This window comes from Trichoderma breve, chromosome 3 (assembly GCF_028502605.1).
Source record: "Trichoderma breve strain T069 chromosome 3, whole genome shotgun sequence".
NCBI classification, from domain to species: domain Eukaryota; kingdom Fungi; phylum Ascomycota; class Sordariomycetes; order Hypocreales; family Hypocreaceae; genus Trichoderma; species Trichoderma breve.
This window is the reverse complement of record NC_079234.1, coordinates 5,905,529-5,920,860: the sequence shown is the minus strand read 5'-3', so window position 1 is coordinate 5,920,860 and position 15,332 is coordinate 5,905,529. Positions and strand designations below refer to the sequence as shown.

The 15,332-nt window shown below is 50.5% G+C and overlaps 3 protein-coding genes across 3 annotated transcripts; 1 reads left to right on the top strand and 2 right to left on the bottom strand.

The window, feature by feature from the left end:
• Positions 1–190: 190 nt before the first annotated feature.
• Positions 191–685, top strand: T069G_06185 (bolA-like protein domain-containing protein; the record flags this gene model as incomplete). The annotated part of the gene is made up of 1 exon (XM_056173395.1): positions 191–685. One exon carries the CDS (start codon positions 191–193, stop codon positions 683–685), a length of 495 nt encoding a protein of 164 aa, XP_056030253.1.
• Positions 686–1,165: 480 nt separating this feature from the next.
• Positions 1,166–6,104, bottom strand: T069G_06184 (ankyrin repeats (3 copies) domain-containing protein; the record flags this gene model as incomplete). The annotated part of the gene is made up of 7 exons (XM_056173394.1): positions 1,166–1,363; positions 1,457–2,031; positions 2,131–4,025; positions 4,085–4,982; positions 5,051–5,352; positions 5,434–5,644; positions 5,714–6,104. The coding sequence occupies 7 exons, from the start codon at positions 6,102–6,104 to the stop codon at positions 1,166–1,168; spliced, it is 4,470 nt and encodes a 1,489-aa protein (XP_056030252.1).
• Positions 6,105–6,836: 732 nt separating this feature from the next.
• T069G_06183 (acetyl-CoA carboxylase, central region domain-containing protein) lies at positions 6,837–13,911 on the bottom strand (the record flags this gene model as incomplete). Its single annotated transcript, XM_056173393.1, has 4 exons — positions 6,837–8,374; positions 8,438–13,308; positions 13,385–13,650; positions 13,717–13,911. 4 exons carry the CDS (start codon positions 13,909–13,911, stop codon positions 6,837–6,839), a joined length of 6,870 nt encoding a protein of 2,289 aa, XP_056030251.1.
• Between the last annotated feature and the right edge of the window lie 1,421 nt (positions 13,912–15,332).

The window sequence follows — 15,332 nt, the reverse complement described above, 5'->3', positions numbered from 1 at the left end:
TGGACGCAGGCAATAGCCGGCCATCGGCAAAGCCCCGGCTCGGCCCATCGCAACGCTACAGCTTCCGGCAAGCTCCATTCAATTCCCGCTGAATAATTCTCCCAACAACATTGGACCGAACTTTTATCTTTCTACTCAACATCATCCTCTGCAATTCAAATAGACACACTCGAATTGTCAAATAGCCATCATGATCTGCTCCTCTTGCCGCTCCGCGCTGCGTCTGCGCCTCCTCGCAACAGCCACACGCCCTTCACGCACGGCAATTGCACCTATCGCAAACACTTTCAAACCCACCACCACCACCACCACCACCAACAAACTCTCTCCACAACGCATTCGTGCCTTCTCCTCAACGACATCCCGCCAATTCTCCTCGACTCCTCTCCGAAAATACTCCTCACCTTCTTCCAATGAACAGCTGGAAGAGCAGGAGGCAGACATGTCACCCGCCGAAGCCTCGATCGCGGCAATCCTAGCGGAGAAGCTTCAACCGACATCGCTTCTTGTGCAGGATATTTCGGGTGGTTGTGGAAGCATGTATGCTATTGATATCACTTCGCCGGTGTTTAAGGGGTTGAATATGTTGAAGCAGCAGAGGATGGTGAATGCTGCTTTGGGGGATCTTGTGAAGGAGTGGCATGGGGTGCAGATACGGACGAGGGTGCCGCCGGAAGAGGAGTGAAGACAAACATAAACTCATAATGCCAAAAGGAAATAGTTCATTTGGAGACTTAGTATCGGACAAGTGAATAATAAAGGGAAGTCAAGAGGAGAAAACTCTTAAAACTCTATACAAGGAAGTGGCCTTTCTGGTTGTTGGCTGTAAGGGTGTTCTCGTTTGCTGCTAGCTATGTAACAAACCGTATACCTCCACTAGCGAAAAGGTCAATGGGATTAAAAACAATAGACAAAAAAAGTAAACCAATAGATGGAGAAGGAAAACGCGCCAACGTAAAGAGTCATCTCCATTCCCAATGTATGATTGCCCTCGATATAGCATTATCTTTATAATGCCCTATCTTTATAGTGCCACAGCAGGCTGTTCAATACCTTGTATCGATGGGTAATGGGCTGTCAGTTCTCCTTCAATCTTTTATCATCTTGCATTACACGATTATGATATTTCTCAACATTATATTCCCGTCTATCTTGACTCTTTGTTTTAGGCCTTTCGGCGTTTGCTCTTTGCTTTTGAACTATCCTCTGCCTTCGGGCTATCCCTTGCTTTCAAGCTTTCTTTTCCCTTCAAATTCTCCTTGGCGCCGTGTTGTCGTAGCAGCTCAATCAGCTTCTGATTCTTAGTTTTAGTAGCATACCAAACCGGTTTTCTGCCCTGATGATCTTTCGAATTGATATCAACCTTGTGCGTGTTGAGTAGAAGAGTTGCCACATTGCTTGATGTGCAATAAGATAGGGGCGTTCGGCCTTTTTTATCTTTTCTGTTGACATCTACCTTCCCAGAGTCTAGTAGTGCTTTCACTATGGATTTCCCCCCCTTTTCCACCGCGTATGACAATGGCGTGCGACCGACACTATCTTTTTTGTCAACTTGAACATCTTCGAAGTCAAGTAAAACGAGAACTGTCTCAAATTTCTTCTTTTGGACTGCTGAATGCATCAATGTATCTTTATATGGAAGATCTGTATCGGCTCCATGCTCGAGAAGTACTCTGGTTCCCGAACTATTGCCGAAACCAACGGCTATCCACAATGGAGTGAACTTGTCGTTGTTCTTAGCATTAATATCAGCATTATAATCGAGAAGCAGTTGGATTGCTGCAGTTTGCCCATAATAAGCAGCAATACCTAATGGTGTATAACCGTCCTTGTCTTTTGTCTCGATGTTGGCATTATTATCGAGAAGCAGTTGGATTACTGCAGTGTGCCCCCAGTGAGCAGCAAGACTTAATGGCGTTTCACCGGTAATGTCTTTTGTCTCGATGTTGGCATTATTTTCGAGAAACAATTGGATTGCTGCAGTGTGCCCCCTGTAAGCAGCAAGACTTAATGGCGTATCACCGGTAATGTCTTTTGTCTCGATGTTAGCATTATTATTAAGAAGCAGTTGGATTACTGCAGTGTGCCCCCCGTAAGCAGCAAGACTTAATGGCGTACGGCCGTTATTACTTTTTGTCTCGATGTTGGCATTATTTTCGAGAAGTAGTTGGATTGCTGCAGTTTGCCCATAACAAGCAGCAACACATAATGGCGTATCACCGTCATTATCTTTTGTCTCGATATTGGTATTATTATCGAGAAGCAGTTGGATAATTTCTGTAAACCCGTGTCCAGAGGCATGGCTCACTGCAGTCGCCGCAAGTTCATCATCTTGCGCCTCCAAATTGGCCCCTTTCTCAATAAGCAGTTTGGCGAAATTCAAGCAGTTTTGCTTCGTGGCAAATATCAGCGGCGTATCACCAGTTGAGCATCCTTTAACCTCCAAGTCAGCCCCTTTCTCAATCAGTAGTTCAATCATATCCTCATTTCCTTTGTCGATAGCTGTGATCAATGGAGTTTTGCCATGTTCATCCAGACCGTCCAAGTTGGCCCCTCTCTCAATCAATAATTTAACGATATCATCATCTGTGTTGTTGATGGCCAAAGTTAATGGCGTATGCTTATTTGACATGGTCGTATTTATATCCACTCCTTTCCGGATGAAGAGTTTCGTAGCGCTCTTGAGGCTTCCTTGAAGAGATATGGTAAATGGCGTCTCGTTCTTGTTATCCATAGCTTCCATGTTGGCTCCTTTCTCAACAAAATATTTGACAACATTGTCATGCTTTCCTATGGTAGCTAACATTAACGGCGTCTGCTGATTATCGTCCCGTGCTTCAATATTAGCCCCTTTCTCAACCAGCCATTTAACAGCGTCTAAGTGCCCCTCAATTGCGGCTATAGCCAGTGGTGTTTGCCAAGAGCTGCCTGTAGCTTCGATATTTGCTCCCTTTTCAACGAACAACTCAGCAAGGATTTTATGTCCGTGGTGGAGGGCCAGGCTCAATGGCGTCCAGCCTTTCAGAGATGTAGAATTTATCGAATATTTTTGAAGGAGTAATTCAGCGATCCTCTCATAACCTAGCAGAGCAGCTATGTGTAGCGGCGTCGAGCCATACTCCACATCTTTCGTTTCCAGGTCTGTAGTTACTTCAATTAAAAGCTGTATGACTCTATCATGTCCATTCCATGCAGCCCACCATATCGGCATTCGTGATAGCGAATCTTTAGCGTTCGGACTGTGCCCTTCCTCGATTAGCCTTGAGACGACATCGTCATGTAGGCCGAAGAAAGCTGCGACGTGTAGCGCAGTTAACTGAGCCGGAATAAAATCAGGCTCGAAACGAAAGTGGCTATATAGTAGGTCTTGATACCATGATCCTCGAATCTGGCCATTTTCAAGAAATTCAATTGCCCTTGAAACTTCCAAATCTTGGTTTAAAGCTTCGTTTGTATGATACGCCCAGTACGTAGCTGTGTAGTTGTACATAGGATTGTTTTCGATTCGCTTATTCAGGCTCTTCTGTGATAGACATGGTTTATCTCCGAAAATTGACAAAGAGAGATACGCCATGCATATTTGCATTATGTTTTCATGGGCTTTTTGCATCCACTTGTTGTTTGGGTGCTCGAAGTATTCCTGAGCTGTGTAGTGTACGAGCTCAAGGGTATCTCCCTCGATTACTACCAAGGAAGCGCAAGCCTCTGTTATATGCTCAACAGTTGGGATGTTGTCGCTATTCAGTTCAGATGAACCCAATTCAACAGCAAGAGCCTCTTGTAACTCTGCTAATTTCATCTGTCTTTTCGCTTTGACAATCCAAGAAAGTATCAGTAATCCGTCACAGGGCAAATCTCCTTTCAGCTGCTGTATTCGCTCCATGGACTTATCATACGCCTCTTCTAATACTCTTGATTTATCCGATGATGATGAAGCCCGGCGTATGTCTTTGAGCGCTACTTGGAGTGCTGCCGGGGATCTTTTGCCCATCAGAGAATTGATGTACAGTTGGGCAAGAAGGAACCTAGGTGTAAATATTAGCACGCAAAGTTGTTCATCGCTTCACCAGTGTACAACACTTACATTCCTCCGATAGCTGATTCAACAGACGCCTTGATCTCATCTTGAAGAATTATATCGCCTGCTACGAATAATGGTAGCTCCGACATGCGTGTCTCGAGGAATTGGAAAATATCATGACGAGATGGTGAAATATTCCTAGACAGAGATCCTTCAAACTTAGCCGTAATAGTGTTGATAGTTCGAGATGTTGCGAATATGTTGAACCCAGACTTTTCTTGCACGGCAAACATCTGGCCCAAAAAGTTCGTACGTTCACAATCATCCCCTTCATCGAGAGCATCAATGAGAATAAATACCCGTGAAAAAGATTGGATAACCACTGTGAGGGTGTCGGAAAGTTCTCCGAGGAATGGGCGAGTTCTCGTGGGGCTATGTCGTTCGCGCAGTTGGTGCACTGATTCGGGAAAAGGTCTTGAAATCTGGGCGAGTTGTTTAATAATATTTGCGAGCATATGCTCTGCTTTCTGGGTTTGCTGCTTCTTGAAGTTGTAGTATAAGTAGGCGACACCAACTGTGTCATCACTTCGAAATTTTTCCATCAGGTTGTTGACTAGGATTGCCATTTGGAAGGTTTTTCCCGCTCCCGGAACGCCTTGACAAAACAAGGTTTGATTGCTTGTTGACATCCAACTTTGAACCTCGTCTGACTTTACAAACTCATGGCCAGTATCAGGTGCGCATTTTCTAAGATATTCATGCTGCAGTGGAGGAAATTCCAGAGGGCTTAGCCAAGCGAGAGTTTCTGTTTGCTTCTTGAGTGCATTATCTTCGCACCTCTTAGCATAAGCATTCATCTGAAAGGTATGGGGGAGTAGTTCAACCATACCATCAAGAAGAGTATCCAAATGATTTTTCGTTTTTATGGCTACCTCATGTACAAGCCGAATGTCTTGCTTCACTGATTTGGGTATTGTTTAGAAACTCAGATATATAAGTTTAAGCAAGCAGTGAAAAGAAAGCACTAACCCTCGTTCATCGCGTCGCTGATGAGTTGTTCATTCTTGACATCGGTATGTTGAATACAACCGAGCACCTCTTTAGCAAATGCCGCTGCCACCGCCGCAGCATGTTCTTGCCAGGCTTTGTTCTTATGCGAATCGCAGTAGTCACAGATGCCCCGAATCACTAAGCAAGGGAAATTGTTCATCAACCCAGCTGCTTCCATCTCAAAACAGAGCACGTCTCCCCCAAGCGATTTATTCACTTGGTCTCGAAGTAAGCCATCCTTGATTACTTTATTTCCAGACGCGATGAGTCCATGATGAACTCTTATCGATAAACGACGCCTCCTCTCTAGAATCATGGTCCTGTTACAAAACGGGCATGACTCCTCGCATTCCTCATCTGACCCATCGTCTTCATCCGGTGACGGTTCGACATTTCCACCAGTGGCACCCAGCGTGTTCATTAACGGCCCGTGGACATGGGCATAATCTGCTCTAAAAAGCAGATCTTGAAGTGAATTGGATTTCAAGTACTTCTTCGCCAATCTTGGATACTTCTCCTTGAGCTCTTCCAAGAAGCTGGGGATCTTCGAGCCCTCCAGCTCATGTTCCGTCTCTAACTTGGCCAAGGCGGTTAAAAGAGAACTTGGTGGATTACTCAAAGCCCCAGTCCTCTCAAATTTACCACCCTCTGTCGCTTTACCAAGATCCCACTGGACGACTCCGGGATATTGGCCGCTTGGAGTACTGACGACAACATCGCCAAGCCTCACTTTCATCGGTACACCTCCACCAATGCCAACCAAAAGACCGACCTTAATAGAAGGAAATGCTCTAATCATGAGTGTCGCGACATTCGCCGCAGAATTGTTACCATATTGCCCTTTAGGCAAGCAAGCTATAACAACATTGTGCGACCCGATTGAGCCGAGCGTGTAGGTGTTTGTGTCATTCATAGGCTTTGATAGATCTGGATGTCTCTCGTCTAGCATGGCCGTCGCAGCCGTCTGTTCCTTTGGTAAAGCGCATATCCATCCGACACTATAGTCGTCATGAGACCTCTTCTCTGGTGCCATTTTCAAGCCGCAGTGAACGCTGCCAGGGTATTAATATTTATTTGCGTGAGAGCGAAAGGAAATTTTCCCTCGGTTGAGAAAGAAAACGAAAGATTTCGATTGCAATTTGCTAAACAGGTAAGAAATATACTGTTCGATGAGAAGAGGGGAAAGGCGCCGCTCTGCATCAAATGATGAGCCGCGGCCAGTAGAATGGCAAGGCAACCACTTCATGCTGCAGGTATAATTGGCTTATTATCAACCAATTGGATACCCTGCCCTTAAAGTGATAACCATATGGGATTGGGGAGGATATAAATATGATTTGACAATTTGTAGTTCGGCCGTTTTTGTCTACCAACCAATCAAATTCAGTACTCGTATTAAGTATACAATGCACACAAAAAAGGCTAAACGTTTTTATCGTCACACCACATCTATTGGATATACAAGCGTGGAGCAAACATGCAGATGGTAATAGCGGTTATGGTCAAGAAGATTTCAGGAACCGGTTGACATGATCCATCTTTCCACCTTCTTCATCTACATGCATCTCTTCATCATCTACATATCAGAGAACAAGTAACACATGTTTATTGTCACAGCTTCACATAAGAGACAGAATTTGTTGAACTTGAAAACTCATAAATTGTATCTATCGTAAAACATCAACCATAACCCATACACCCGCTCTTAAAACACGATGCCCAACTCTACCAATCCCAATTAATTTTTTTTATATCATTAAACATTTTACTCCTTCAAGTACTTAAGGATAGCCTCCCGCTCCTCCACGGGCATAACCCGCAGAACCTCGCGAACACCCTTCCAGCCAGCCTTCTCATTGCTGCGAACAACCTCGGACAGCTCAGCAGCAAGCTTGTCGGCCTTGAGGGCCTCGACCTTCTGGCCAATGGACTGAGTCTCCTTCTCGTACCACTCAGCAACCTCCTGGTCCTTGCGGTCCCAGCCGACAATGCCAGACCAGCTCTCGAGCAGGCCCAGGCCCTTTGAGCGAGCCTCGTTGGCCTTGGCAGTGTTGAGCTGAGGAGTGGGCAGGAAGCTGGTGTTCATGCGCTTGAGGATGTACTCCTCGTTGAGACGTCTGCGCAGACGCCAGTAGAAGTATCGGCGGGCGTTGCTCCAGTCCAGAGAGTCACGAACGACACCCTTGGCCTTCATGCGGCCAGCACGGTCGTGCAGATCAGCGAACTGCACAGCAATCTGTGAGTAGATGGGCAGCAGCTGCTTCTCACGAATGGTAAGCTGCTGCTTAATCTTCTCGGCCTCATCGGCGGGGAGAGCCTTGTCCTCCAGCTTCTTCCTGAGCTCGGCGTAGGTAGGATCCAGACGAGCCATGGTCTCCAGCTGCTTGTCCTTGCGGTACTTGATACCAATCATACCATCGGGCTCAAGGACACCACCGCGAGCCTCGTTATCAGCGTACATCTCCATGGCAGTAGGGTTGATAGTAGGGTCAACAACGACCCATGAGCCACCACGGAGCTCACCAAAGGGAGGAATGTACACAAAGATGGGCTGCTCGTACTTGACCAGGGCATCAACAATGAATGAACCATACTTGAGCACCTCGTTGTACATGTCTCGCTGACCACCGGAGAAACCACGCCAGTTGGCCAGGATCATGAGAGGAAGCTGTTCGCCGTTGTTGAAGTCGTTGATAGCCTGGGCAGTCTTGAAAGCAGAGTTGGGGTACCAGACACCACCAGCTTCGTTGGTGATCTGCTCGATAGAATCGGGGTTGGCGGGATCAGCAGGCGTAATGTTCTCAACGCTGCGAGTCTCGACAGCGATAACACCCATGGGAATACCGCCAAGACGAGCGCGACCGACAACGACGGTTCGGGCCCAGCCGCCAAGGGCCTCAACAAAGGAGTCCTTGTCGAAGAGACCGCTCTGGAAAGAACCGTCGTCTTCCTGCTTACCGCCAATCATCCACCGAACATCATAAGGCTGCTTCTGGGGAGGGTGGTAAGAAATGTCACGATCCCAGCCGTCAATGCTTGGGATGACGGGAACAGGGCCGCCACGCTTCTCAGGCACAAATGCCATCCACTCAACAATCTTGGAGACACCCTCAAAGTCATCGTTGGCAGTCATGTGTGAGACACCGTTGCGGTACATGATCTGAGTGCCACCAAGCTGGAGGTTGGATGAGTAAACCTCACGACCAAGCAGGTTGTTCAGAGCGGGAGCACCAGTAAGGATGATGGGCTGGCCCTCAATCTGGACAGCACGCTGGCCAAGACGGACAAGGTAAGCACCGATACCTGGGAACAAGAAACATTAGTCAAATACGTCCAAAGACACAAACAGATTACAAAAATACTTACCGACTGAACGGCAGGTAACCAAGGTAATGGTAAAGATGTCGTTGTAGGCCTGGCTGGTGGCACCGGCAATAAGACCGGATCCTCTCAAGCACTCAACACCAAGACCATCCTCGCGGCCAATGATGGTGATAATCTTGTGTCGCTTCTCACCATTCTCGACCACTTCCTCAGTGATGACCTCGTCCTTGTAGAGCTGCTTAATCTTCTCATCCAAGTACAGGTAGCGGAATCCTCCCTCGTGCTTGGTAGCATCGTTCCATGCGACCTTGAAGTGAGGCATCAGCTCGTCTGCGAGACCCAGGCGGGCACCAGAGTTGGCAGACAGGTAGATGCGAGGAATTCCGAGCTTGCGAGCCAGCTGTGTGCACTTGTGGAAGAAGTCATCTTCCTTGGGGCCGAACGAACCAATCTTGTAGGTGATGTCGTTGGCGACAACAATGAAGCGACGGCCGGTGGGGTACTCGGGAGTTCTAGCCTTGATGATCCATCCAACCATACCGCAAGTGTTGGTGCCAGGTTCGCGGTTGACCTCGTCGAGGTTGTCCTTGTCGTCAACCACGAGCTCGGTGAAGGTAATACAATCACCGACCTTGGGCTGCTGAGAGGCCAGAGCAGGCTGCTTCTTAACAGCCTTGACCCAGCTGTTCTGGATGGCCTGGCGGAACAACTCGGGGAAGTCGTACACGTACTGGGTACCCATCAAGTGAGCCTTGTATCGCTTAGGCTGGAGCCAGTTCTTGGTGGCATAAGGCGTGGAGACGGAGAGCAAGTGCATGGGGCCCTTGTCCTTGGTTCCGCCAATGCTGTGGAAGACCCAGTCGCCCTTGTCAGACTTGCGCTCAGCGTACAGGTCGACGTCAACGACATAACCGGACGTGTTGGTGATGGTGACGCGAAGAGGGTAAGGGATACCAGACTTGGGGTCAGTGCAAACAATGCGAATCTCGACCTGGGCAACACGCAGTCTCCAGGCACGAGCACCGAAACGATCCAAGAAGCCCTGGAGGGATTGTTCGACGGTAGCGGGGTCGAGCGGGAAGACGGGGGTGAAGTTCATGAAGATGTGGTTGAGATCGGAGTTGTTGTTGCCAATAATCTCAAGAGCATCGAAAATGTCGTTAATGACACGGTCGGCCTCTGAGATGAGGTACTCGGCAGTGGGGATCTCATCACGGAGACGGCCAGGTCGAATCACAGCACGGGTGAAGTAGCGCTTATCAGAGTCGACAGTCTTTCCAACAGCCTCGTACACGTGAATGTTCTTGTTCTCGGTGAACATGGGCTTGATGCGGAAGTTGGCGAGACGGGCAAGCTCAAGCTGGAAGGACAGGGCGGGCTCGCTGTGACGGATGCTGTCGTCTTCCTCGTAGTCGGGGCCTCGGAAGGTGTAGTAACCGGGGTAAGAGCAGTCGCTGCGACCGCAGATGAAGGTGAGACGGCGGACACCGCGGACCAAGAGCTCACTCTTGAGGCCCTGGACGATGGGCAGGATACGAGCGAGAGTCTCGGCGTCATCCTTGCTCTCGGCGTCACGAACAGCCACGTTGATGACAGCAGACAGCTCATCACCATTGTTGCGGCTCTGGAACTCCTTCTTAAGAGCAGCAAAAGGCTTTCGCTTTCCGCTGAGATCGGCAAGAAGGCTGGATGTGCTGCTCTGTCGCTTCTGCTGGTTGTAGAAGGTCAATGTCTCCAAAGCCTTCTGGAGCAGCTCCTCGGCGTCGTCAATGTACTTGACAGGAACAATGACACCCTTGCGAGACGGGCCACTGTCCCACTTGCTGGTGAGATAGGACATGTCGCTGATGGAGTTAATGCGGTTGAACTTGGGCTCAACTTCGCTAGGAGTGCCAGGCATGGAAGGAGCGGCGGATTGAACAGGAACACCAAACTCGGTTTGTCCAAGCTTTCGCAGCTGGAAGTCCCAAGAGACGAAGAGAGGGTTCTCGGCCTCGTCGTTGTGGTACTCAATCTGCTGAAGGATATACGCACGGTAAGCACGGCGGACGTAGACTTCAAGAGATGCCAATGAGACCCAAGGATCGTCGTGAGCGAAGAAGGAAGTCAAGACGTCAAAGACGGTGTACTTGGAATCGACGACCTCCTTGATCACATCGAAGCTGGGCTCACGGTGGTCCCAGCCGCTCTCACCATAGCGAGACTCGACAACAGATGATCGCAGGATGTGCTCCATCTGAGAGGTACGCTCCTCAAGAGAAGGCAGGGAACACTGGATCATAATCTCACGGGCCTTCAGCGAGACCTTGGAGGTGGCTCGGGAGGACAGCTCAGTCAGCTTGCGAAGAGACTCACGCAGATACTTGCTGATGTTTCCAACGTTGGGCTTGTTGGGGCGATACTCGTCAAGAATAGCAATGATGAGAGAGTTCTTTGAGCTCATGCGGCTGTGCGAGAGAACAGTCTGCACAACCTTGGCCAGGCTGTCCTTGTTCTGGTCTCGGAGCTTCAGAATGACGGCATCTTCCTGAGCACGGCTCTGGAATAGCTTCTCAACCTCCCAGTAGGTCTCAAGCAGAGCGTTGATAACGCTGAGCTCTCGAACCTTTTGTCCCTCGGAGTAATCATCAAGCACCTGGGTAAGAGGCGCGAGAGTAGCCTTGAGGAGGCCAGCATCGCCTTCCTCAACATTGTCCTCGAGGAACTTGCTGAAAGCCTTGCTAAGGGCCTTGGCGGGGAACTCTCCAGAACGGCCTCTGGCACGATCGACAATCTGGGTGAACTGGCTGTCGAGCTTCTGGGGCATGCGAGCGTGCAGAGCAGCAAACTGGGCATTCCATTCGCTGAAAGGCAGTTCAGGATCGCGCAGCACCTCGATGAGCTTCTTGAGGGTATCGGCCATGATGACGGAGTTGTCGAAACCGTTCAGGATGTTGAGCAGCACGTTGTGGTAGAGAACGAAGCGCTGAGCGGGCTTGGTACCGACGACAACCGGGTCGCCATAGGCAGGAAGCTGGCCAACAAAGGCCTGGGCCTGCTTGACTCGGCTGGGGTCGTCCAGAGCGAGGATACCGAGAATGTCTCCGGCCTCGAGGGTGGCTCCGGGCTGCTTGATGAGCTGGACAATACCGTCCTCCTGGGCAACGAGAGGCATGTACATCTTCATGACCTCGACTTCGGCAAAGGTCTGGCCAGCCTTGATGTGGGCACCATTCTCGACGGAATACTTGACGAGCTTACCGGGACTGGGGGTTCGCAGCTGGGTAGGATCGTTCTCCTGCTCGAGCAGACAAGTCTTGCTGTCGACGGAGAGACGAGTAGCGCCAACCTCTTCCTTCCAGTAGACGTTGTGGCTGTGGCCGTCGAGGAGAATGAGGAGACCGCCGTCGCTGAGGGCACGGACGCCGACGGAGCACTTGGAGCCGTTGATGAAGAGGTGGTAGGTGTCGAGACTGGCACGGGTAGCGGTGAACTTGTATCGGAAACCCTCGTAGATGAAGTCGATGGTGAAGACGGTCTTGAGAATCTCCTTGGAGGGCACCTGACCCTTTTCCAGACCAGCGCGGTACTCGGCCAGCAGAGCCTCGCTCGTAATGTGGGCTTTGGTGATGGCACCGCACACGACGGCCAGCATAGTGTCCGGTCGCTCAGCGGTAAGACGCTTGGAGATGAGCTCGTCCAGCCAACCGGTAGAGATGGTGTTTTCCTCAAAGGCCTCGGTCTCGAGCAGCTTGATGAGGTACTCGACGGTGGTTCTGAAATCACCACGAATGCTCAGCTCCTTGAGAGCAATGACCATGTGCTTCCGCGAGGCCTGTCGGTTCTCGCCATAGGCGAAAATGTGACCGAACTGACTGTCGGAGAAACTGTGAATTCCACCCTGGGTACCGACGGAGAAGTAACCCCAGGCGTTTGAGCTACTTCGGAAGTTGAGCTCGTGCATAACACCGTTGGAAGGCTTGAAGCCCTCACCGGGGTCCTCAGAGGTGATACGGCAGGCCGTGCAGTGGCCCTTGGGCTGGGGTCGTCGCTGAGATCCAGAAGCACCCTCGAGCTTGAAGTCGAAGTCGATGGCGCTGGAGGTTCGGGGATCGACACCATACAGCAATCTGATGTCGCGGATTCTGTGCAGGGGGATACCCATGGCAATCTGAAGCTGTGCGGCGGGCAGGTTGACACCGCTGACCATTTCGGTGGTGGGATGCTCGACCTGGAGACGGGGGTTCAGCTCGAGGAAGTAGAACTTGTCGTCGGCGTGTGAGTACAGGTACTCGACGGTACCGGCAGAGACGTAGCCGACAAGCTGACCCAGTCGGACTGCGGCCTCCTCCATGGCCTTGAAGGTGTCGGCCTTGGCAATGGTGACGGGAGCCTCCTCGATAATCTTCTGGTGACGACGCTGAACGGAACAATCACGGCCAAACAGGGAAATGTTGTTGCCGTACTGATCCGCAAGCAGCTGGACCTCGAGATGTCTGGCGTTTCCAGCCAGCTTCATGATGAAGATGGGCGAACCGGGAATCTCGCTGGCGGCAGCCTTGTAGAGAGCCTCAAACTCCTCCTCGTTGGTGACCTTTCGAATACCCTTGCCACCTCCACCCTCGGAGGCTTTGACCATGACGGGGAAGCCAATCTCCTTGGCCTTGACCAGACCCTCCTGCCATGAGGTAACGCAGCCCTTGGAGTAGATGTCGTCGGCGACTGTGACAATGCCCTTGTCGTCGATCTCGACCTTGTCGACGCCAGTTCCAGACCAAGGGATACAGGGCACCTTGGCGTGCTGGGCAACGATTGTGGAGGAAATCTTGTCACCAAGGGATCGCATGGCAGATCCGGGAGGACCAATGAAGACGATCTTTTTGGGTGATGCGGCGAGGGACTCTGGGAGTTTTGGGTTTTCGGAGGCGTGACCCCTAAAAAGAAACGAATCAAGTCAGTCAATTGAGTTCTCGCCAATAGCAAAGAAAAGAAGAAAATTCGGCAACTCACCAGCCAGCCCAGACGGCATGGACGTCCATGCGCTCGGCAATGTCGACAATCAGCTCGACGTTGGCATAGTTGTGGTTGTTTGTGCCGCCGGGAACTTCGACGTAGTGGTCAGCCATTCGAATGTAGTCGGCGTTGGCCTGTAAATCTTCGGGCGTGGCCATGACGGTGAAGTGGATGGCCCTCTCGTCGCCAAACGTCTCGTAGGCCCATTTTCGGACTGACCGAATCTCCTTGACGGCGGCGATACCGTTGTTGGCAATCAGAACCTGTTGTTGAGAATTACAAAGTCAGCGCACTGCCGGTCAGTTAAGTTGAGGGCGAGAACTACTCACGTTTGTAATGACAGTGTGGCCGTCATGCTCGGCCACAAAGTCCTTGACCTTGCTGGCGGGGGCATTCGCCAGCCGGTTGCCTCCAATGAAGTGGTCCGCGATCTTGTGCTTCTCGGCGTAGGTGACGCTGCCATTGGTATGGGTGACAGGCACCGTCCTGCCGTTGCCGTTCGGGGCGCCATTTGATTCCGCCATGGCTGCTGTACGGCGCGATGTGATTGTGGTGGAGAGAAGAAGAAGAAAGTTGTGGCTTTTGGAGTAGAGAATTTAGAGTGAGGGGGAGGGGAAAGTCAGATCAGATCCAGAGGCGGTCGGTAGTCTGACGTGGATTCTGCCCACAGAAAAACGATCAAGTCGACATGAACCGAGTATGTATTAACAAGGCGAAATTAAGATAAAAACAGCCAGACCGCGGGTATATGGACGGGCTGATTGGATTATAGGTGAGTGGACAAGAGAGTTGGAATGTAGGAATGTGAATGCGTTTCCCAGCTTGTTGGCCCGCCAGGGAATGAGGCTGAATGTATCAGGGCAGAGAGAAGAGTAAAAGATGGTCGCAAGACAATGATTTGCAACCCGCTTTCGAGAAGGAGGAGACAGAAAGGATTACAAGAGATCCAGCGGCATTGGGTCGTGCGGGAGGCCCGAGAATAAAAAGAAAAGCCGCCCAGAGCTCAAAGAGACAGACACTCTCGTAATGTAATGGAACAGTGCTAGACTAGACGATCGACGAGGGGCAAGGGAGGGTTCAACTTGGCTTGGAGGGGACTTGGAGCCGGACCCCCTGCGGCCGGGGGTGTGCGAGAAGCTTTCGGGGCGACTTTAGTTGCAATTACGGAGCAGCTTCTGGGCGGCTGGCGACTGGCTCCAGGTGGCTTGCACTTGGCACAGGGGGGGAGAAGCGGCCCTAGATCTGTTGGGGTCAGTGGGTGAATGTCTTTTGCCATTGAGTTTAGTGAGGGTGGGTACAAAAGATTGGGCTTGGGCACCATTCGTTTCCGTCTCTTTGGGCCCGATTTGTGTTGATGTAATGTAGAGGGGATTCACAGATGGAAGATGAGAAGAGGGGATGAAGAGGGAATAAAGAGTACATCAAGTTGCTGATTCACAAAAAGGATCAACCCAGAGAAAAAGACTCGGGACCTTGATGTTGTACAGTTGCTGAGGGTGGGGGAGACAGAGAGCAAGGGAATGGATGGCTCATTTGATGCCACCATCAACTCAAACTCACACAGTACAGAAAAGGGTTGGGGGTGATATCAAACACCTTGCCTACCAATGCAACCACTGGCGATCTAAGACCCCGTATCTATCTGCCGGCAATCGATCGATCAAGTCTAACCAGCACAGTGCTCGTTTCCGTATATGTATGCGACGTGTGCGTTATCAGCAAGCAAGCAACACCACGCATGTACGGTGCAAGTATCATCAATAGATCAAGTAGAGGTAGCCACCATCGAATCCAGGTACGATTATTACTTGCACAGTAAGGCACCGACCGATCTAGGTTGTATCTCGCACCTTGGAACCCACCGAATCGAATCGACGTCCTTTTTCGTTCCCTTCAATTTCTCAGCTGCAGCAGCTAGTCAGTCTACGGACGGACGACGGAGTCC